A 25,449-nucleotide genomic window follows, 5' to 3' on the forward strand; every position below is an offset into this window, starting at 1 on the left:
GCTAAGTAGCCATCTACCTTTACTTTACATTGTTAATTTTAATATAAAATAATGGTTACTTTACATTGCTACTACCGAACCAAGAACATTGACACCTGTGGCAGATCGAGGTGTGCCTCTCAGTATGGGTGAACAGCAAAAATAAAGACACCCGAGACAAACTAAAACTGCTATCCTCAGCACTGTCTGTTCTGTGTCAGGAGCAGATATAAACAGTGTCAGTTCTCCATGTTAAGGCTGTCAAATAAAAAAAAAAATCTAAAGTCAATGGGATACCACAGCACACATGATCTCCCCAAGAACGCAATCATGATGGAAGAAAGTTATTACTGGCTGTGAGGACCAAAACCCAAGGTCCAGGATGGAAAGGCACATAGATAGCAACAAAGCCTCCCAAGATACCAGCTACTGAACCTATTGTTGCTAACAGCTGAAGAATAAGGTGAAGACTGGCATCTGTAATGTGGGAACCTCATTGAAAACCAATAATTTAATTTATTTGTAAAAAAGGAAATTAGAAAAAAAAGAAAGAAAGATTACTGTGCTCAGAGAACATGACCCAAAATAAAGGTAATAGTGGCATAGTCCATATCAATTGAGGCTAGCTAGGAAAAAACCTTACCTTTAGTCTCTAATGTTACTGAATTTAGCATTTGTTGAAATGAAGGACTAAGTAAGAAACAAGTATTTTTTTCCTCCAAAAACAATTCTGATCTGAGCTACAGCCCTCCAAAGATAACACTGCACATACCATTTTGAAGATGTGAATTTTGGAAAAGATTTTAAAATGCTGTATCTCTGGAACAGTTCTGAATATTTTGTTGGTTTTATTTGAAAGATAATTGCTTTATTATTACAAATAAATCCTCCATTTGGACATACCTGTCAAAATTCTTTTACTATAGCGTTTTGAACTTTTTTATAATTTATGGAAATTTTTTCCCTAAAAATGCCAATCCATAAAATTTTGATTTTTTCTGTTGACTAGTGCCATGTAGTTCTACATTCCCTTAAAAGGAGAGCTTCCACCTTTAGGCTGAACAGGTTTTATAAACAAGTTAATTTTTGCCATACATAAAACCTGTTTTATTACCACATTATCACATATCATTAGAATCAAAACCTAGCCTTATTTAACATAATTTCAGTTTTGAAAGATGAATAAGAGATTCATTTTTCAAGCTTTTTAAATGGTTCCAAAATGTATGTGAAAGGTCCAAAGACTTAAAAGGTTTCAATTTATACAACTTCTGTGGACTCTGTTTTGTACTGAAATCATCAAGTCAATGAACTAAAAATGTGTTCCACTGCTTCAGTATCTTCCTTTGATATAGAATGATGCCTTCCTGTTGAACCAATAGTAACTGGAGCACTTACAATCTCCAAAACATTGTGAACAGGAAGTGAGCTCTGATGGCGTTGTTGGTGTCCTTCAGCTGGATACCCATATCCAGCAGCTGGTCCAAAGTTCCGAGTTGTTGGCCAAACAAATGAAATTTCTTCTTTCTTGCTCTTTAAAGTGTGTGCAATATGAGTTCGCTCATCACTTTGGGTCCAAAAATGTGTCTTCTGAATTCCTTTCGCAGGAGTAGTTTGTTTGGACCATTCTTTTTTTTTCTGCTCACGGAATTATTCGATTTCTTCTTTGGACAAAACAATGAGGGCTGTGGATGTGTACGATTTCACGACTCTTGTAAAATCCTCAGCGTTCTTAATCGCAGCTGTATTTGATCTGGAAAAATTATGCTTTGTAGCATGGTGCTTCAGCAGGCCGCCTACACCATCACAAGGCCCCTTCCCGTGACCAGCAGCACTGTAAACCCAGTCAGTTGGCACAAACGACTTACTCAGTTCAAACAGCTGGTAACGATTTATAAAATGACTGGGAGCACCTTCAGAAATCATGATGATTTTCTCTGCCTCTGTTTGCAGTTGAAGAATTTTGGGAATTGCTAGCAAAGCAGGTGCTGAGTAATGTCCCGTGTCATCACTTATAACTGCAACACTTGTGGTCTTGTTTTGAAAATATGTCACTCCTGTAAAAATTGAAACCTGGTCATTTACTCCAATAATACCCTTGTACTTCTTGTGGGAGAATTACAGACCAGTTCTCAGCAAAATCACAGTAAAGCACTAAACGTAGTTCTTCTACACACCCTTTCACTTCTGCCATGTGTTGTTCTAATTTCTTCAGATGCTGGTGTGTCACTGCTTTCACTAACCATTTACCAAGTTAATCAATGAAACTGTCAAAGGCAACAGTTTTCTTAATTAGTTTATTTTCCTCCCATGTCGCATATGCAATTTCTGCAGAGTTATCTGCTACGTCTCCCAGGCCAAGTGTCTACAGACAGACCTCCCTTTCCTGGACAGTCACCACATTCTTGAAGCAAACAAGTCTCTCGCTTTATGACACAGACTACTAACGACTTCACACACCCAACCAAGGTGTCATACGTCACGTGCGCCTGTAAGTTCTTCAAAGTTACCACACAAAGTTCAAAATTCACGCAGTACACTCATAAACAGAGAACTCTAGATGGGTGTGGAACTACCCCCTTAGATTGCAGAGCATAAATTTTTGATCTTCCAATATGTGAAGTTGTATAGTTTGCTCTTATAAATAGCAGAAATTTCTTTAATACTGAGAGTCATGTACCTCTTCACTTTCACGACTTTTAGACCTTCTTCTGTTACAGTTATAGTGTCTTTTTTGTTGGCACTCTGGCGAGAACAGTCCTATTTACCTTTCAGATAAAATGACTGCACTATTTGAACTTGAGCTGCTTCTACAGGATGACCATAATAGGGATCTGGTCTTCCAAAGACTCCTTTTACAGATCTCATATTTATTAATTTGTCTACCATGTACTTTGATACTGATGGAACATGGTTCAAAATTGTTTTCTTTGCAAATGTCTCTGGAATAATAGTTAAAAACTTGCACCTTTTTACTGCAGAATGCACATATTCAACATCTGAATTGACATTTGTGAAAAATTCCTGGCAAGAGGTACAAGAGTGCTTTGGTCCATTTTCTTCTGGAGGTTCATTTTCTTCTGAAGATGGAATTTCTACTTTCAAGAGTGTGGTTAGTTTTGCTGTAGTGTATTCATCCATAGCTTTAGTAATTTCTCTGCACTTTCTTGATACATAGAGCTTATGACTCTACCACGGTTTCTTAACAGGACTAACATCCACCTCTGTAGTTGACACATTCAGGGTATTTAATTCTTCCTCTATTGATCTTCATCTGCACCACAGAAGGCTTCGTCTTGTTCAGATACTATCATTGTTGTTATTCTGTCAAAACATTTAGAACACAAAACGTCATCACTGGAAACATCTTCACTTTGAAACAGAGTCTTCAAATGAGAACATTTATTCCCAACCTGAAGAAAGTCTGTTTTTCTGTTTGTCTTATATACATCACTATCTTATGGATATGTAAACAGTCAGCACACTTCACTCTCCTGTGGACCCATTCACGAAACATTTCAAACAGTCCTTTTCACAAAACACACTGCAACTGTGTCGACTGGCAAACTCCTCACAAAACACAGAACTCACTGGATGGTCTCAGATTCTTAGAAGCCTCTTCAGTAAACAAATTAGCACAGAACAACTACAATACAGACACCTGCAACGAACAACCACGACAAAGGAACACAAGAATCCACAACAAAGTGTAAGAAATATCTGCAACAATGAAAGTGATAAGAAATAACTGCAACAAAGACAATAGAAATAAACACTGCAACAAAGAAGTTAGTAAGAAACAACTTTGGTGAAGAAGGTAACCCCCTGCATGAAGTGATACGGATTATGCGTGGCAATTTCTACACAAAAAATAAGGTTTTACATAGTGTGAACAAAGGAGATGGAAAGAATGGAGATATAATGAGTGTCAAACTGGTCACCATTGCACCAATGAGGAGCTGTTTATGGCAAAAATTGGTAGTGACCAGCTTAGTTACTTTTGATGTATGCATACAAGATCTTATCGAAAGATCTCTCTCAACTCTCACAGAAATTATGGTGACAGGTAAAGGATGTTGTTGGCACCAAAGTAAATGTCCAAACACTCGTGGATGATGCAGGAACTTAAACTGATGTTAGGATAGCAAAAGCAGAAATGTTGGATTGTTTTCACGTGTTTCTTTATCCAGGGGTACTGCTCCAGTTCAATCATACGTAAATGTAAACAAGTGCAAATATGTACACTGTTATGCAATTCAACATCTATCAAGCATCAGTGGATTTGTGTGGACATCCCTAGTTATGCAAGAATGTCAATATCGTATGTGTGATATGGCCATAAGGGAATAAGACGTTAAACAACGTGTTCTTTAAAGATAAGAAGATGACAGTCTTACCTGTTAAGACTGGTAATCAGGAATAAAAATAGTACTGAACGCAATCTTGGCTATTAAATTTTCTCCAAAACTAAAACAGGTAGCTGGTAGAGCTCACGCTGGGAATAAAAAAATCTCCAGACATTAAAAAACAGAATGTACCTCATTGGCCACTCTTATAATTTATTAGAATACTTGGAATTTAAAACATGTCAAAACATAAAAAAGTGTTATATATCTAAAAACTAAGATGATGTGACTTACCAAAAAAAGCACTGGCAGGTCGATACACACACAAACAAACACAAACATACACACAAAATTCTAGCTTTCGCAACCAACGGTTGCTTCGTCAGGAAAGAGGGGAGGAAAGGGAAAGACGTAAGGATGTGGGTTTTAAGGGAGAGGGTAAGGAGTCATTCCAATCCTGGGAGTGGAAAGACTTAGGGGGAAAAAAAGGACGGGTATACACTCGCGCACACACACACATATCCATCAACACATATACAGACACAAGCAGGAAAGAGGGGAGGAAAGGGAAAGACTAAAGGATGTGGGTTTTAAGGGAGAGGATAAGGAGTCATTCCAATCCCGTCTGCTTGTGTCTGTGTGTGTGTGTGTGTGTGTGTGTGTGTGTGTGTGCACGCGAGTGTATACCCGTCCTTTTTTCCCCCTAAGGTAAGTCTTTCCACTCCCAGGATTGGAATGACTCCTTACCCTCTCCCTTAAAACCCACATCCTTTCGTCTTTCCCTTTCCTCCCCTCTTTCCTGACGAAACAACCGTTGGTTGCGAAAGCTAGAATTTTGTGTGTATGTTTGTGTGTCTATCGACCTGCCAGCGCTTTCATTTGGTAAGTCACATCATCTTTGTTTTTAGATATATTTTTCCCCACGTGGAATGTTTCCCTCTATTATATTCACAAAAAATGTTATCTGTAACATGCCATAATTGATATATTACATAAAAAAGGTACTTGACTTTTTTCAGAACTACGCAGTTGAAAGTGTAGGTCCTACCTTAATGCTTGCCTGACACTGCAGTCAAAAAATCTAAATCTTGAATCCTTCATCCTGCTACCAAGATACAGTAATGCAGCTGTCAATTCGTCACACAGTGTGTTTTCTCCCGCCATACAAGTATTTTGTAAAGAGGGGTTATGAACCTCAGTATTTGTATGAGCATCAACAGATAAATATTTGTACGTTTCCATATTTGCTCACAAGTAATTTTGTCATTCTCTAGGTTCACCATGCAGATCCTGGGAAGAGTTGGGCAACTGGAGCTAATAGCTAATAAGGAGATTTATTCACAATGATTCTTCCGATACGCCTTCTGGAAATGGAACAGAACCAGGGGAGATTGGGGGGGGGGAGGGGGCAATACTGAAACAACCCTCCCCTATTAAATATAAGGTGGCTTGCAAAGGAACTCTTCAAATAAATTAAAATATGAAAACCACTGCCACTTAAGGAGCCATTGTCTTGATCTTTTAGATCTTTCTATAAACGGATCCCAAGAGAATTTCCACATCATGAATTAAGTCTCCTGAAGTAAAATATCTTCTTTCCTAGACCAACAGATTGCAGTCCAGCAGTAAATGAAACCTGTGTCATGTAAATGCACAAAATTTGTGGCAATTTATTGCACCTGCAGACATGTATGCAGACGGAGTGTGAATCGGCAGTTGGATGACATTGCTAGTTGTAGACTCAGATTAGGACATGTCCTGGATTCTGGGCTGCACTAGCAGTGTCTCTAAAAACAGAAGTTAGATGCACATAAGACAAGGCTCCTAGTAGTAAGCAAGACAACTATTTCAAATCAAAAACAGAGTATCTCTAAGAGAGATCAAGTGAAACTGTTTGTTATATGGAAACCAACATTTATGAACATAATAGACAACTGATAAATATGAAGTGTAAATCTCGCTAAGTGCACAGTCTAGAATGTTGCAGGTTTGTTAACAGGCATCCATACAGATATCGAGGTGATAAAAGCTTTCACTATGGTTCACATCAGAGGTGTACTCACATATGGATATAAAAGGTGATCAAAAGTGATCAAGATAGAGGACATCTCGTATTTATTACAACTGTGTTTTTCACATCAATGATCATCACCAAATGTTCCATATGAGCGTATTTGCTGTATACTGTCAATTCGAGTTACACAGCGAATTACATACAACTTTTCCTTTGGCAAACAAGTGGCCGGATATTGAACCCATGCCATGTTAGCCACATGTAAAGAACTGCACAAACCAAGTTGGTAAAAAACTGTATCACGAAAATTTCCCAACTAAAAAATCTACAAAGTTAGTTTCAATTTGCCAGTCATTTACACAATGTTTAGTCAGGCCCTGATACCCCTCGTCCTCACTACAGATAACTCTTTCTCTCATACTGGGATCCAAGTGACCAAGCCCCTACTTTTTATCCTTCCCGAATCCAACACCATACCTTCGCCAGGGAAGGAATTATCTGCTCTAAAAGGTAGAACAGTATGTATCACACCCTGAAGATAAGTGCTGGCCAGCAAATACATCTCGCAAGTTTTGTCTAAAGAATTTTCCTTTTGCTGTAATCGTCCAGTAATATTAGACCTGCAGGTTTCTTGCCATATTTTCTGACATTTCAACAATTCTCTTACCTAGCGAACATTCCTGCAGTCTAATTTTGTACACCTGAAAAGTTGACAAGAGCAGTCTTGCTTTCGATTCATGTCCGAAAAAGTTATAAGTATGCCTGAAAAGTTGACAAGAGCAATCTCGCTTTCGATTCATGTCCGAAAAAGTTATAAGTATGGTAAACGACCCCCACTGTTGTCACTCAACTCATTTCTTTGAAGATAGCACTAGCATGTTTACAGACACACATTCATGACAAGTATACGGCTACCAGTGAATACTCCTGATGACTGTGACAAATAATTTAGTCGTGCTAGACACGAAATTGTATTGTGGCTGAAGTGTAGTAACAGTTTGATCTGGATGAAGCCACTTATGGTTTTGGAGTTAATCCACAGTTCGTACTCCAAATTATATTGTATGTGTCTTTATGTCACTTTGAAACTGAGCATGAGCACAGCTTTAATCGACTCACACATGGCCCCTCAGCTCTCGAGATTTACTCGCCTGATGGGCTGTGTTTCTTTTTATCTTGTGAGGTGCAAAACTTAGGTTCCACACGTGAGCAACATTTTAGTACATTAGAGATTTCTCAATTGCTACGCATGTATACAAATTGGACAAATAATACAACACTGGACAGTCAACACGTCACTCAAATAATATGGCAATTTCAAATCTTTGCTTTTACCCCTCACTACCAAACACTTCAGCCAGTTGCTACAACACAAACCTTTTTTCTTTAAAACAATACCAGACCCTGTTCATTCTTAACTATTTCATTATTCTTGATTCTCCATTCACAAAAGAAGGTGGGAAGAGGGAAATAACTCTTAAGCATTATTTTTCCATTGATGTACTGAGTCATCATCTGACTCAGTTTCATGTGTCTCCCTCATTCTGTGGAGAGTAATAGAGCTAGGTATCACCACTTTGCAGCCTGTAACATGTCAGATAGCCTTCTATCCAAATTTTCTTTCTCTAGCTTCCTGGGATATATCTCCGAAAATTTAGTTTCATTCATTGTAACGTACTAATATTTGTTAATTTTCAAAGAATGTGCTAAAAATGTTTCCTGTACATAATCTCCACCAATGGGAGGAACACCACCACCTTGAAATATTACTCTAACCATTATACTGGCAAGGGCTTTGTACTTTTTCAGGGAGCAAAATTCAAATCAAAGGCTACAAAAGGAAAAAACACACTTACTTCAAAATGTCGGTACGGTTCTGTCTCATTCCATTTCCATTGGTACAATTGTCCAGAGGAACTAACAGCAACTAACTCACTGTACAATGCCGCTATCATTATAAATTGTGGTAGTGGTTCACTGCCTCGTTCTGGCCAGAATTCAAGCTCATCCGACATCCACAGTGGACTCTGTGCAGCAAACTCTTTCTTTTTACTCTCTGAAAAAATGGAACACACACATTTAGAAAGCAATATGCATTACAAATATGGCATTTTAAAATACGAAACACTGGTCAAACTTTATAACTTTCCTAAAGACATGTTCAATTCCCTATGGGTTAGGGAATCAAAAGAGAAATCAAAAGGAATATCCTGTACACAAAGTAGTTAAATTCACAGAGACAAATGGTTGTCCAGTATGACCTTTGGCAGGAGTAAGGACTCCTGGATTTAAATACCACAGGTTTCTTTTTCGGGAAAGAAGTGTAGAACTTGGATGGGAAGGGAAGCAATGGCAGGTCAATCAGAAAGGTGTATGAGAGGGAAGGGAACCTAAAGTAAAGGATAAGGTGTTAAAGTGAAGAGATGGTCGAGACAGCACATCTGTAGGACAGTTTCAGTTCAAAGATGACAGAAGGTAAGGGTAAAGTGAAGGGTAAAGATAGATGCAGAAGATTAGAAAATGGAAAGAATACTACGAACTGTGATATGTCTAGTATTTATGCTTTGGGTTCATCTTGTGAGCACTGCTTGCAGTGCTACAGCATGTTACATTTTCCTACAATAAAACCACAGCCTATCCCAAAGACTGATTTAGGTATTTGATTCCATCACTGAGAGTGTGTCCCACACTGTGCAGGTTGTGTCTTGTTATTCTAACTAACGCTGTTCCTTCTCCAGAACAGCAGGCAATGAGGAGTTTCGAATCCCTCATGTGTAGTAGTTCTGTATGGAGTCTTAGTGAAACTCCTTCAGCATAAGCAGCAGCAGCAGCAGCAAACACTGCAGAAAGTTCAGCAACAGCAAACAGCTGTACTTATAAGGTTTTCAAAGCAGTTAGTTAATGTGTTAGTTCATCTGCAGTAGCACACAGAAAGCACAGCTTCGAAATGTTGATTTTGCTGGTTTGGATAGTTCCTCAAACCTATGAGTGGGAGCAGTTAGCTCCATTAACTGTGAATTTTAAAATTTTCCCGGCGAATTGACTGTTCAAACAAGCCCGAAATTTGTTTGAACAGCTCCATTAACTGATTAAATTATGATCTGTGCACAATTCTACCAAGTTAATTTCTTTCCCTGTTCATTTTCCTCTCTTCCTTTCCTTACTATCTAATTACAATCTTCTAGCACAATTAAATTTTCGTCTTCCTTAGCTATCTGAATAATTTCTTTTATCTCCTCCTACACTGTTTCAGCAAATTCATGGCCTGGTGTGCCAGAAGGCATATGGATTTATACTATTGTGGTTGTTGTCGTCTTTGTGTCATCTTTGCTATGATAATGCATTCACTATGCTGTTCATAGCAGCCTCCCACAATCCTATATTATTATTAATCATCATCATTGCATTATGTCTTCTCATACCAACATTTAGTTTTTAGTCATCTAATTCTGAATTCAGTAGTACTCCATTTTAACTTCAGATATTTCACAAGAACTCTTGTATAACGCCCCCCCTCCCCCCCCCCCCCTTTTTTTTTTTTTGGAAGAGAATACTCTTATGACATATTTGGAGCTACAATATAAAATAATAATTATTCAATATATGTGAAGTTGTAAATGGGGTGTGTGGGGAAGGGGATCAGTGGAATTACTGAATATAGTGTAAATGTAAAAATTTTACCTGGATCTTTATCCCATGTAGAATCCCTCAAAGCAGATTCCAACCATCGCCTCGGTCCATAGTACTGACGGTCTCTCCAACGAGAAAAACTGTCCCTTTCCCGTTCCCTATCTGTTTCACGATCACGGTCACGATCAGCATTTAATCGGCGGCTGCTAGAGCTAGCTCGGCTGAAAGACAATAGAAAACCCTGGTGAGAATAATAAACGAAAAAATGAAGAAACGCAATCAATCACCTGCAGCCACCTGACCCATATTGGAGCAAACTAATAATTTTGAAAGTGAGAAAGACCACAACAGTCTGGATATTAACTACTTTTAATCATTAAAACAATACAGAGATAAAATATTAACTATGCTAGAATTTACTTTATAAGTGGCTAAAGCACTAACCTTCTTACAGCCGAATATCCAAACATGTCTTCCGAAAACATAGCATCGGCATCAATAATCACAGAATGATCAGCATGAAAGCCTCCATCTAGCAACGAAATTAAATCTTCTGGGACATACGAATCTGGAGCATCATCAGCATCATCTCCTTCTTCATCATCACGACTCAGTAAATTATTCACCGCCAGATTAACATCCAGATTAGTGCGCTATTGTAACAGTACAATGAGAATAAATTACTTGAACTTGACTAGAAAAAAAAACTGGTGTAAATTTTGATTATTAATTACATTTTAAGTTACAGTTGAGACTGATAAGTAGCAACAGAAATATAATTACAGAAGTTTGTAGCATCTGACCTGCAATTCCCGGATAATCAAATTGCGACTCTTTCCTTGCAGAACAACTTGGGCCTGCGAGACGAGCTCCTCCGGCACATAGGGTGCTGGTACAATAGGTCGTGTCCCACTGCCACTTCCACCAGAGCCTCCGCTGGCACCCATGATAACACCAGGGGCCCCTCTGGCTGCGCCCGCGCCCCCTCCTGCTCCTCGCAGAGAAGCATTGGTACGCACTATGCGTGCCCTGCTACGCTGCAACTGCCTTCCTCCACCAGAGCTCGAACTGGCAGCTCCTCCACTGTTCCCTACTTTGCTGCCACTACTACCATTGCCACCATTACCGTTTCCACCAGCTCCCCCACTACCACCTCCTCCTCCTCCTACCGCACCCACACCGTTACTCGTACCACTGCTTCCGATTGTACTGCAAAAGAACAAATAGTTACAGCTTTTTAAATCTGTCACAAGCAGAAGCAGCAGTAATTTTAAACTATATGACAAGCATGAAAAAATCTTAACCACAAATAGAGTGGGACATACAGCTTCATAAGTCCTTCAATCTGAAGGCAATTACCACCATGTGATTCTACTGACACTTCCACTACGCAGATGTTTCAACTAGAGATTTGTCAACAACAAATACTACACAAGTGTGTGAATTAGTCATGAACTATTGTTATTGTGTGTGTGTGTGTGTGTGTGTGTGTGTGTGTGTGTGTGTGAGTGTGAGCGCACTAATAATTGTCAGAAGGAAACTATGGAATTGCTGCTCTCAGTGAAGTCAAATTATTTGTAACTCATGTATTCACTACCTTCAAGAAGGACTTATAATCATGTTTCTGTCACACATATACAAAAAGAAGTCTACGGTTTTGAAGTAGAGTGAAACTTTGACAATTTCCAATCATATAGAGCAAACAAAACACAAACGCGGTACTATCGACGACAAAACTTGAGAATGACAGTCCTAGCAACATATTAAAAGTACTGCACAGCATGTGTGCCCAGTCTAGACATGGATACAGTTGACAAGGTGCTAAGCGAAAGATGCAAGCTTGTTTCAGCTCATCTGAAACCTACAACAACTGTAAAACTTGACTGGCTTACGTTATAAAGTTTCTCCAAACATGGAGAACATATCTGGTTCTTATGGAATACCATCCATTGTGTGAGCACAAGATTGAGGCCAAGGAAAAGTTTACTCTAATCCACATCAGTCTTGCAGACGACAGCAGCTACAGCAAGGAAACAATTGTGGATTTCTCGAACTACCGAATAACTTGGCCTGGCCTCTCACTTCAGAACCCATCCCACCTGCGCACATTTGGATTGTGTGGAGGTCACTCATCCATTGTCATTCTTGAATCATAAGATCCAGGAATAATCTCCAGGAATGGCAGATCCTTGTGGATACCACCAATAGTGTCTGCGAAGAAGGCTAGACCATGGTACATGCACTGACTTGTCAAATATGCCCTGCACGGAAGACGGTGATCAACTTGTGACACCGAGTGCAACTGAAGTGTAAGTCTCTGATCATCAGCTTTTCGGTGTAGCTTGTTAATTGTATCTTTAATTTATTTTTAGTTGTAATTACCATGCACTGTATGTTTCTGACTTGAATAAATAGACAAACAACATAGAAACCAAGCAACAAGAATTACAATATGTTGTAAATATGTTCGTTCAACACTCAATTACATCTCCAGGTATATGCATATATGTCTACCAGACACTGAGTATGTCACCATCTCATTCTTTCCTTCCTCTTAGAACCCAGGGAAGAACATCCTTTAGCCATTTATTGCTCACTTGCCTGGTGGGATGTCCTGCCCACCTCCAAACAATTTTCATTACAACCAAAGTAATGTCTTCACTCCAGTTTGTTCTCTATTCATTTTTTCCCCCCCTACTATTCCCAGTAATCCCCAAAATGCATTGATTCATTTCTCAATGAGCAACTTCAGTTTTCAAAAGGTTTTTGCATCACATGTTCGTGTCTCACTGCCCATGTCAGAATGGGTAATATTACAGACATAATTTTTTGTTTCCAGCATATTAGAAACATAGTCATGAAAGTTCTATTTAGTTTGCCAAAAGTGCAAGAGACCTTTTTGCTATTCTGTTTACTTCGTTATCAGAAGATCCAGTCACTAACTTCAATTTCCCTAAAGACAACTACCAATCAATTGATTTGAACACTTCAAGCTGATCTGAACAATTTCATTTGCAATGAGTCGATTAAATTTTCAAACATGCTTGATGAAGATATTCCATCTGCTAAGATAGTTCTCATTTAATGTTCCATCTCAGTTGCACATTTTTAAGTAGATTACACGTTTCAATCTCTCCGGATCATCTTCAGATAAAAAACAAAGTAGAAGTAATCTAATATTTAGCAATAAATAAAAAAGAATTTTACATACATGTAGAATTTACCTAAGCAGTTGTGACAGCAACCTGTCTTTACTCGGATCCATATATCAGAATACTATGGTTTGCAACTGTGGTCAATGTTTTAATTAGGTTTATGATTGAGGTAGGTGGGGGAGGGGGGGGGGGAGGGAAAATGCAGTGAGGTCAATCAGGGGAGTGGAAAGAAGCATGGACAGGGTGGTGGAGATGTCATGAGTTTAACAAGAGAGGTCGTCCAGTATATTTATGTAAAACTTGGAACACTAGCAGCATATAAAAATCTGTATGTAGAATGTAAATGGAATTAAATAGTGAAATTATAAAATGCTTCAACGTGAGATTGAGAGCAGGCAGAATGGGGTGGGGAGGTGGGTACCTGCAGAGATGCTTTGGGTATAGTATGAGAAAGGGTCTTCTACTAAAATCGCAGTAAGTCAATAATGTAAAAATCCTCCTGTTAAGATACCACAATGGATGCATAAAACTGTAAAGGGAGGATAAAATAGTATATTAGGAATGTTGAAATAAAGTAGTAAAAACTGAAGTAGTATCTGAAGATAAATTAAAGTGTGTAACTCTGAAAGTATGAGGGTAATCCCAAAAGTAAGATCTCCTATTTTTTATAAGTACATAGACCTGTTTATTTATACAATGGTTTACATCATTTTACAACTTGAAAATTTAGCTATCTTTCGACATAATCACCATTTCTGTCGATGCATTTTTGTAGACGCTGTGGCAGTTTTTGGATGCCGGTGTCATGCCAGCTAGCCGCCATGCTGTTTGTCGTGAATTTCAGTCCAACTAGCTGCAAACTCTCTACACCACTTACGAACATTTTTGGCATCCACGCACGATGCACCATACACTTCTGTCAATTGGCGATTGATTTCAATCAGCACAGTGCCCTTTGCAATCAAAAACCAAATAACTGCGCGCAATTCGCACTTGGTGTTAACATCCAATGGGAGCTCCATTCTCAACGGCTGCCAAGTCAAGACTGAGCACCTCAGTGCGGCGTGCACGTTTCCACACAGCGCGTGAAGCACTCTTCATAACAGTGTAACCAACTGCCACACAAACAGTTCTGTTCTTATAAAAAATAGGAGACCTTACTTTTGGGATTACCCTCGTATAAAGTCATTAGTTTTTACTCTAAAAATGTAAAAAGAAAATTACACATTTTTTTGCTACAATATTAAAAGTATAGGCCTAGAACAAAGGAAGTACAAACCGTGAAAGAGAGAAAGATTGTAAAATTAAGGACATGGAATTATGTAGAGGTCCTAGACCTGCATGAATTGCTGTTAAATATTTGAACATAAAAAGCTGTGAAACAATAAATTATAAAAGTGAAACTATGTGCCGCAGCTGAATTGTAGGGAATAGTGTGTGACAGCTATGGTTAACTGCATTTGCTACTGCTTGGTGGTGTTGTATGGTATGCAGTTTTGCAATATGTACGGAAGCCAGTTTGCACACCAGCTCGCTGCTAGCACCGTGTGCGAGGCAATGCCACCGTCTCTCCTCTGTGAATGGGGTTGTTTATCACATATGCACTGCGCTGATATGGACAATTGGAAGAGGTTTTCTAAGTTTCTGAAAAATGCACTGTTAATAAACTCCTTCTGCTGATTTTAGTGCTACCAGGCTCTAGCAAACGGTGAGTAAAAATCTCACTTTCTTCCCACATTGTCAGGAGGTGCACTTAGGTACATTGTGTAGCACTTCCAAATGCATATCAGTAGTTCCAACAGCATCCTTCGATGTTAGAAGATGCTCACCAAACACTGTATTATTACAGTGAATTGAAGCATATTTCAAATATTGTACGTGTTTGATCCCCGTAAACTTTTGGACAACTCCAACATTTCAGTTTATATACAGCTGCTGCTGTGTAAATTTCGAGGCTCTTCTATTCACATGGTGCCTCAGTCTGAAGCCAATAATGCCATTAGTTTTAATTGGTATTGCAAATTGGTATTGCAAAGTTGTCTAGCAATAATTTCTGAAACAAGTCATTTTTAACTCATGGTCATGGACATGACTTTATTGTCTTCATGTTCACCTGTTAGCTGCATGTCTCTGACCTACACTGTTGTTGTCTTTCCATTTTCTGTAGTAACTTGGTTACTGTCGAAACTGTATAACTGTTGCTCACTGTAACATGCTTTATAATAGTGATTTCTTTATCCCTCTCACACTCGTTTAGTTGCAGTTTTAATGAACTATTAATCATGGGACAAAACTATGCTACCTTGATTCTTTCAGGGTTCCAAAACTTAGAGTGAATAACAGTATCTGCCAAACTCGGTTTTCTGTACATGCTGAAATGGCGTTTACCCACCTCTCTTGTGACCATAATGTCAAGATAGTTGATGGTGCCTTTACTTTCGTGTTCAACTGTAAACCTAATTTTTGAGTGAATAGCACTCATTCTCTCCGCTATGTCATTAGCATAAATATGCTTTCCTTTAACTAACAAAACTGCATCATCAATGTAGCAGTAATAGTGAAGAACTTAAATGGCTACAGCAGGATTCTTACAAGGGGAAACGTCCCGTCACACCCCCGTCAGATTTAGTGGTAAGATGTCCAGTGTATAGACCGTCAAAAACTGAACACAAATCAAGCATGAAAACAGGAAGAAAGTGTACTGAAATGTGGTGGGGGGTGGGGGAGGGGGAGCAAACTAGAAACAGCGAACAGTCCAAGTGGTTAAACAGTGACAGTGCCGATTCTTTTTTATTTTTTTACACAAAGTTGTCCACTGCCTACCGAGTCACTGAAATGTTTGTTCTCTTTCTGTAGTCTTGACAATTGTCATACTGTACAATGGTTACAGAATATGAGTCACGCGGTACTTCAAAAGTAAATGTGATGAATAGTAAGAGCAGGCAAGATACCACCTATACAGTTCACAAAAATGAAAAGAACAAATAAGCGGGTATGAACAATGTTACGACAAAGAAATTCAAGAGACAAGACTTCCAAAACAGAACGCAACATTAAAAACGTATTTTTTATAGAGCATGGGGAAATCTGTGCGATTCTGAAATTGTTGTGTACATTTTTTGCAGCTTATGTGACAAACTGATATGTTTCATCCTTTCTTTGGGAGTGATAACATCCACATCCATAACAACACCAAAATCGGGCAAGAAGGCCTATCTCCAACACTCATCAGGTGTACAAGCTAGGTGTGTCAATAAGAGATTCATATACACGTACTGTCCCTATTGTATGACATGCCAGATGTGTTTTCCAGTGGAGAATTATGTTGATTTGGTGCTTTGTCATCAAATGCTTGCAGTTCCCAACCGAAAGCCACTTCCTTTTTCAGCTGCTAATAAAGTAGTTGTGCAGAATGAACTTTCATTATAGGTCTCTTCCTTACTACTCACTATTGCAAAAGGATGGAACACTGTGACACAGACAGAAATTTGAATACAATGTGCAGACACGTCAATGATCGGAGGGACAGTTTATAATGTACAGCTATGTCAATGATCAAATGGACAATTCAGTTCATAACACACAGACACATCAATGACCGGACGGACGGTTCATAATTATATTGGAGGTGGGTGGGGTGGAGTGGGGGGTGGGGGGGGGGGTCTGGAGAAGGGAGGGGGGGGGGGGGAATTTAAAATAATGACAAAATATCTGGTCTTTTAAGTAATGGTCCTCAAAGTGTTAACTTTTAAACAAGTGTCAAACATTATGTGATTTAAGAAGTTCATCTTGCGTAAAAGGAAATTTACTTTGAAAGTAATGCTTTTCAAATCACCATTCACAATATTTTCCCGGGACCTGTTACAAATAGATTCGTTTCAGTGGTTTCCAGAGAGCGCCAGAAAACAGGCATTATTGCGCGTGTGTAGTTACGATAGCTCCACCCACAAAAATCCGTTTTGTTTGCATTTGACATGAGAGCTGTAAAATAAACAAGGGGTCTGATGTCATATTGATAAGGGGGCTCATACTGTCAAGTTCTTTGTAAACTTGATTCAATTATGTAAGCACTGAAATAACATCACATACTCCGTAAAAAAAAGTCAAGTTTCATTTGACTTCCTCCTCCCCTTCTAGGCGCTTCACTTTTTTGCCAGCAATGAATATGTTGTCACTCTGTATAAATATTAAACAGATGTTATGAAAGTTCCAAGGGGGTTATTTACTAACAAAAAATTGTTGATACTGATAGTATAATACCAAAACATTCTATAACCTGGACACAACAACATTAATAAAATAACAACAACCACAATCCATAACAATTAGAGATGGGCAAAGTCGTTCTTTTAATGGAACCATTCCTTTTGAGATAGTTCTTCTTATTGAACTAGTTAAAATTAACTACCTAGTTCATTTTTATTGTTTAAATACAAATAAAACGTAACACCTTTGAACTAATAAATCAGAAGCAAAATTTAATACTTTTAAAAACTAAATGACCTTTAGGAACAAACCAAGTGCGCAAATTACAAACTTCTTTTGTACATGCAATCATCCCCTGCCCAAGGATGAGTTGAGCACTTTCAATTTTAACCCAGGCCTTTACTCCAGAACATGGATATTGGGAACAACTAAAGATTAATTTATTCTTATTGACACCAAGAGTGTTTATCAATATTTTCTTATCTAATAGGGTCTGGAAAAAGGAAAAACTTGCTCTCAGGTTTAATAATTCACAAAAATTAATTCTAAAAACAAAGATGATGTGACTTACCGAACGAAAGCCCTGGCACGTCGATAGATACACAAACAAACACAAATATACACACAAAATTCTAGCTTTCGCAACCAACGGTTGCTTCATCAGGAAATAGGGAAGGAGAAGGAAAGACGAAAGGATGTGGGTTTTAAAGGAGAGGGTAAGGAGTCATTCCAATCCCGGGAGCGGAAAGACTTACCTTAGGGGGGAAAAAAGGACGGGTATACGCGCGCGCATTAGCGCGCACACACACACACACACACATACACACACACACATATCCATCCGCACATACACAGACACAAGCAGACATATTGAAGGGCAAAGAGTTTGGGCAGAGATGTCAGTCGAGGCGGAAGTGCAGAGGCGAAGATGTTGTTGAATGACAGGTGAGGTATGAGTGGCGGCAACTTGAAATTAGCGGAGATTGAGGCCTGGTGGATAACGGGAAGAGAGGATATATTGAAGAGCAAGCTCCCATCTCCGGAGTTCGGATAGGTTGGTGTTAGTGGGAAGTATCCAGATAACCCGGGCGGTGTAACACTGTGCCAAGATGTGCTGGCCGTGCACCAAGGCATGTTTAGCCACAGGGTGATCCTCATTACCAACAAACACTGTCTGCCTGTGTCCATTCATGTGAATGGACTGTTTGTTGCTGGTCATTCCCACATAGAATGTGTCACAGTGTAGGCAGGTCAGTTGGTAAATCACGTGGGTGCTTTCACACGTGGCTCTGCCTTTGATCGTGTACACCTTCCGGGTTACAGGACTGGAGTAGGTGGTGGTGGGAGGGTGCATGGGGCAGGTTTTACACCGGGGGCAGTTACAAGGGTAGGAGCCAGAGGGTAGGGAAGGTGGTTTGGGGATTTCATAGGGATGAACTAAGAGGTTACGAAGGTTAGGTGGACGATGGAAGGACACTCTTGGTGGAGTGGGGAGGATTTCATGAAGGGTGGATCTCATTTCAGGGCAGGATTTGAGGAAGTCGTATCCCTGCTGGAGAGCCACATTCAGAATCTGATCCAGTCCCGGAAAGTATCCTGTCACAAGTGGGGCACTTTTGTGGTTCTTCTGTGGGAGTTTCTGGGTTTGAGAGGATGAGGAATTGGCTCTGGTTATTTGCTTCTGTACCAGGTCGGGAGGGTAGTTGCGGGATGCGAAAGCTGTTGTCAGGTTGTTGGTGTAATGGTTCAGGGATTCCGGACTGGAGCAGATTCGTTTGCCACGAAGACCTAGGCTGTAGGGAAGGGACCGTTTGATGTGGAATGGGTGGCAGCTGTCATAATGGAGGTACTGTTGCTTGTTGGTGGGTTTGATGTGGACGGACGTGTGAAGCTGGCCATTGGACAGGTGGAGGTCAACGTCAAGGAAAGTGGCATGGGGTTTGGAGTACGACCAGGTGAATCTGATGGAACCAAAGGAGTTGAGGTTGGAGAGGAAATTCTGGAGTTCTTCTTCACTGTGAGTCCAGATCATGAAGATGTCATCAATAAATCTGTACCAAACTTTGGGTTGGCAGGCCTGGGTAACCAAGAAGGCTTCCTCTAAGCGACCCATGAATAGGTTGGCGTACGAGGGGGCCATCCTGGTACCCATGGCTGTTCCCTTTAATTGTTGGTATGTCTGGCCTTCAAAAGTGAATAAGTTGTGGGTCAGGATGAAGCTGGCTAAGGTAATGAGGGAAGAGGTTTTAGGTAGAGTGGCAGGTGATCGGCATGAAAGGAAGTGCTCCATCACAGCGAGGCCCTGGACGTGTGGGATATTTGTGTATAAGGAAGTAGCATCAATGGTTACAAGGATGGTTTCCGGGGGTAACAGATTGGGTAAGGATTCCAGGCGTTCGAGAAAGTGGTTGGTGTCTTTGATGAAGGATGGGAGACTGCATGTAATGGTTTGAAGGTGTTGATCTACGTAGGCAGAGATACGTTCTGTGGGGGCTTGGTAACCAGCTACAATGGGGCGGCCGGGATGATTGGGTTTGTGAATTTTAGGAAGAAGGTAGAAGGTAGGGGTGCGGGGTGTCGGTGGGGTTAGGAGGTTGATGGAGTCAGGTGAAAGGTTTTGTAGGGGGCCTAAGGTTCTGAGGATTCCTTGAAGCTCCGCCTGGACATCAGGAATGGGATTACCTTGGCAAACTTCCTCATCCTCTCAAACCCAGAAACTCCCACAGAAGAACCACAAAAGTGCCCCACTTGTGACAGGATACTTTCCGGGACTGGATCAGACTCTGAATGTGGCTCTCCAGCAGGGATATGACTTCCTCAAATCTTGCCCTGAAATGAGATCCATCCTTCATGAAATCCTCCCCACTCCACCAAGAGAGTCTTTCCATCGTCCATCTAACCTTCGTAACCTCTTAGTTCATCCCTATGAAATCCCCAAACCTTCTTCCCTACCCTCTGGCTCCTACCCTTGTAACCGCCCCCGGTGTAAAACCTGCCCCATGCACCCTCCCACCACCACCTACTCCAGTCCTGTAACCCAGAAGGTGTACACGATCAAAGGCAGAGCCACGTGTGAAAGCACCCACGTGATTTACCAACTGACCTGCCTACACTGTGACGCATTCTATGTGGGAATGAGCAGCAACAAACTGTCCATTCACATGAATGGACACAGGCAGACAGTGTTTGTTGGTAATGAGGATCACCCTGTGGCTAAACATGCCTTGGTGCACGGCCAGCACATCTTGGCACAGTGTTACACCGTCCGGGTTATCTGGATACTTCCCACTAACACCAACCTATCCGAACTCCGGAGATGGGAAAACTTGCTCTTCAATATATGCTCTATTCCCGTTATCCACCAGGCCTCAATCTCCGCTAATTTCAAGTTGCCGCCACTCATACCTCACCTGTCATTCAACAACATCTTCGCCTCTGCACTTCCGCCTCGACTGACATCTCTGCCCAAACTCTTTGCCCTTCAATATGTCTGCTTGTGTCTGTGTATGTGCGGATGGATATGTGTGTGTGTGTGTGTGTGTGCGAGTGTATACCCGTCCTTTTTCCCCCCTAAGGTAAGTCTTTCCGCTCCCGGGATTGGAATGACTCCTTACTCTCTCCTTTAAAACCCACATCCTTTCGTCTTTCCCTCTCATTCCCTCTTTCCTGACGAAGCAACCGTTGGTTGCGAAAGCTAGAATTTTGTGTGTATATTTGTGTTTGTTCGTGTGTCTATCGACATGCCAGCACTTTCGTTTGGTAAGTCACATCATCTTTGTTTTTAGATATATTTTTCCCACGTGGAATGTTTCCCTCTATTATATACAAAAATTAATTCTTAAGATTGGAAAAAAATGTTTAGATACACGGTAAATAAGACATAAGAAAACAATGGAACTATGTAGAAAGTGTAAAGAACAGTCCAAGGGAGGTGAGGATCATATCGGGAGACTGAACTGAACTAAAGGAAAGGTCTCTGCCTTCTGAACTGACACTTTTCATACAGTTTACCACTGGGAGTTCAGAACTGTGGACACTTAGATGCTGGGAGTAGGCTGTACTCAGTATCAAGAGTGAGGAGCTTCATGTATTCATGAACTACACATGCCAAATAACAATGTCATAAAACTTGAATTACAGAAATTATATTCACTGTCAGTAGTTTCTCAAACAAGGAACTCTGTAATGAACCGACAATTTAATATTGAATGTTTCCATTAATACATGTAATCACCAACTTTCTTTATAACAATTTTTACACAAACAATTACTGACATGATGGATGCCTTCATATGAATGGTTTACTAACACTATAAAAACGGTAAATGGGAAACTTGAATTACCTTTTTGAGGAATCATTTTTACTAAGATCTAGCCTGTCAGATATAATAGAGAATGAGACTCTGCACACACGTCCATCGTCCAGCAGAAGAGCAAAATGTGTTGGACCAATAACTATTCTCTTCACTGATATTTTCAAATTAGCCAACGCAGCCGGTGTCACAACTCCAAATCGATTAAGTTTCTCTGAAACTTCTTTTAACCTGGAAAAAAAAAAATTGCATGAGACAATCATACCCCTAATCCATTCTTATTTTTATTACTTTTCTGGACACACACACACACACACACACACAAATTATTTCCTGCTTCTAGTGTTTTTGTTGTATTGCATCCAGATTTCCTACCCTGTATCTACTATCGATACTCATCATTCCAGTCATGTTTGTTATTGTTTTCGAGTGCTACTGGTTGTACTTAATGGAGTAAGTGTTGACTTATATTTTCTATGATTTTGCACATTTTCATAAAAATAATAATAAAGTAGTTCATGCCTAAATTAAAATTCACAGGAAATACATACATAAAGTAATTGAGGTTAGTGGGCCAAAGGAACCAAGAATGTTGGAGGTAAAGATAATCAGCACCTCAAGAAAGAAACTGCAGTGTCTTCAAGGCATTTCCTCCCAGTCAGCTTGTGGAAATTAACTCTCATTTGGAAATAGTGTGCGTGTGAAACCTTAGAATGCTCTGTGATTTCATTTCCAAAAATACTGTGAGCAGAATATGTGATGGTGACATATCCTTGGGAGAGAATCAGCATCTTTGCAAAGGTATTGCGTCAAACTTGATGCTGAATTGTACAAAATGTGGTGTAATTGCTACAACAATGACATCAGAAATGGCAAATAACAATTTGTACGAGAGTAACATAAGGCTAGTTTATGGTCTCAGATCTACTGGTAAAGGGATGGAGGCGGACAAACTTTTATGTGCATTACTTGACATTCCAAACCCACCTGCAAAATTTATGACTTACAGTAAAATTATTGGAACTGCTGTTGCTGAAGTTTGTAACATCTCAATAAAGGAAGCAGCCGAAGAAGCACTCAAGTAAACGGATGACATTGAAGGTGGTAATATTTGTGCATGTTTTGATGGCAGCTGACAGAAATGTGGCCATATTCACTAAATGGGGTCATGACAGCTACATAATTTGATACAGGAGAGGTAACTGATGTAGAGATTCTAAGCAAGTACTGTATAACTGTGTCAGTAACTGAGAAAGAGCATGAACATAACTGCAGATAAATTATACTTCCCAAGTGATTGGACGCAAGCAGCAGGAGTTCTCCGGATTTTTATTGTTCAGTGGCAAACAGAGGTGTCAAGACACATACAGTATTTAGGGTACCGTGACAGCAAGGCATATGACCTGATATGTGCATGACAAACCTATGGTCTTAATGTCACAACTTATAAATTTGAATGCAAGGGGCATGTCCTGAAGAGAATGGGGTCCATGTTGAGAAGATTATTAAAAGAAAAGTAAAAAATAGTGCTAGAAGATGGTAAGAAGACAAATGTTGAAAAAGATAGATTACAGAATTATTATGGCTTGGCCATAAGAAGAAATGTTGGGAATTTGGGAAATACGAAAAAAGCTGTATAGCCTATCTTTTTCCATAAGCTTTCTGCAATTGAAAATCCTAAGCACTGTCTCTGCCCGAATGATCCTGGCACTTGGTGCAAGTACAGGAGAAATTAAATATATAACGATAAACATTCTTTACCTGCAGCAGTAATGAATGAAATTAAACCTATATTTAGAGATCACTATAAAGATATTTTGTTGAAGAAATGTCTTCATGGGAAAACACAAAATTTAATTGAATGTGTGACTTCTGTCATTTGGATCTGATTACCAAAAACTGTATTTCTTCAGATAAAAACCCTCAAATTTAGTGTTTATGATGCTATTTTAAGCTTCAATGTGCGTGTAACATGGAAACTGGATGTTTTGGAAGTATTGGGCATAAAATCTAGTGGAAACACTGCAAAATCCTTGGTGCAAATAGATAAAGAGAGAATCCACAAAGCATAAATTGCTAATTCAAAATGAACAAAAGAAGATAGATGGAAAAGAACAGGGACGAAGAGAAGGGAAGAAGATCAGTACAATTCAGATGGTGCTCAAAATGGTACAAGAAAATATTAGTGGTAAGTAATTCTCATAACTAAACTAAAATTGTAATATTAAACTTTAAATTAATTTTCCTCAAAATTACTTTTTTTGCATTTTGTGTACCATCATTTTCTAAACTAAATGGACCATAAATATCAAATTTGGCTAATTTGTATTCAGGGTAGTTATAGGTTATTACGAGTAAATTGAGAACCACCAACACACCAGAAACTGTTTCTATAATAATTAATGTATTCCAAAAAGGTGAAATTTTATTAGTGAAAGAATAAATACCTTTTTGTTCAAATCCATAAGAGGTATTTTGTTCATTTTCCTTGTAAATGCAAGCATATACGTTATACACATTCAGCAAAAATTTCACTGTTTTAACACTTATAGTTCCTTTGAAAAATGTACCAATTCAAAGTGTGAAATAGTGTGGTAGACTAGGTATAAAATTGTCTTCTGCCTCCCCTCAAATAAACATTTTTTCAGGTAAAGTTTTTTTTTGGTAAGATTAGGAAACAGTGCGAAGTGTGAGTATAATATTAGACCCAAAAACGATGTAGGGCAATTTTATCTCAAATCATACAGGACACCTCAATTCATAATCACGAATTTCTCTGGGAAAAAAATAAATGTAAGGCCTCTGTATCATGTGCATTCTATGGAAAAAAAAGTTACGAACCTACCTTGGTTTTTGAAAATGGTACAGAACTTTGAAAAATGTATATTTTGTACACAACTCTTAAAACAGTAGAGAACTAACAAAAAAAGTACCTAACACACCACAAGTACTGGAGACCTGGAAGATGTTAAGGTTTAAAGCTCCCCCATTCTATGTTCAAATTTAGCTCTCTCCCCCCATCCCCGTCGCGCGCACGCACGCACACGCGCGCCCACACACACACACACACACACACACACACACACACACACACACACACACATATATAGAGGGAACATTCCACGTAGCAAAAATATATCTAAAAACAAAGATGATGTGACTTACCAAATGAAAGTGCTGGCAGGTCGACAGACACACAAACATACACACAGAATTCAAGCTTTCGCAACAAACTGTTGCCTCATCAGGAAAGAGGGAAGGAGAGGGAAAGACGAAAGGATGTGGGTTTTAAGGCAGAGGGTAAGGAGTCATTCCAATCCCGGGAGTGGAAAGACTTACCTTAGCGGGAAACAAGGACGGGTATACACTCGCGCACACACACACACACACACACACACACACACACACACACATCCATCCACACATATACAGACACAAGCAGACATATTTAAAGACAAAGAGTTTGGGCAGAGATGTCAGTCGGGGCAGAAGTGCAGAGGCAAAGATGTTGTTGAATGACAGGTGAGGTGTGAGTGGCGGCAACTTGAAATTAGCGGAGATTGAGGCCTGGTGGATAACGGGAGGAGAGGATATATTGAAGAGCAAGTTCCCATCTCCGGAGTTCGGATAGGTTGGTGTTAGTGGGAAGTATCCAGATAACCTGGACGGTGTAACACTGTGCCAAGATGTGCTGGCCGTGCACCAAGGCATGTTTAGCCACAGGGTGATCCTCATTACCAACAAACACTGTCTGCCTGTGTCCATTCATGCGAATGGACAGTTTGTTGCTGGTCATTCCCACATAG

The 25,449-nt window shown here is 39.7% G+C and overlaps 1 protein-coding gene across 1 annotated transcript in view; it reads right to left on the bottom strand.

Moving 5' to 3' along the window:
- LOC126237499 (E3 ubiquitin-protein ligase UBR5) overlaps nt 1-25,449 on the bottom strand; it is a 370,559-nt gene that overhangs the window by 321,323 nt on the left and 23,787 nt on the right. Inside the window, exons 2-6 of the mRNA XM_049947657.1 lie at nt 21,674-21,874; nt 10,773-11,178; nt 10,414-10,622; nt 10,021-10,190; nt 8,196-8,395 (exon numbers count right to left, since the gene is read on the bottom strand). Of these exons, the coding sequence (XP_049803614.1) occupies nt 8,196-8,395; nt 10,021-10,190; nt 10,414-10,622; nt 10,773-11,178; nt 21,674-21,874 (1,186 nt within the window). The remainder of the gene's footprint in view (nt 1-8,195; nt 8,396-10,020; nt 10,191-10,413; nt 10,623-10,772; nt 11,179-21,673; nt 21,875-25,449) is intronic.

The sequence above is a fragment of the Schistocerca nitens genome, chromosome 2, assembly GCF_023898315.1.
Source record: "Schistocerca nitens isolate TAMUIC-IGC-003100 chromosome 2, iqSchNite1.1, whole genome shotgun sequence".
Taxonomy (NCBI): domain Eukaryota; kingdom Metazoa; phylum Arthropoda; class Insecta; order Orthoptera; family Acrididae; genus Schistocerca; species Schistocerca nitens.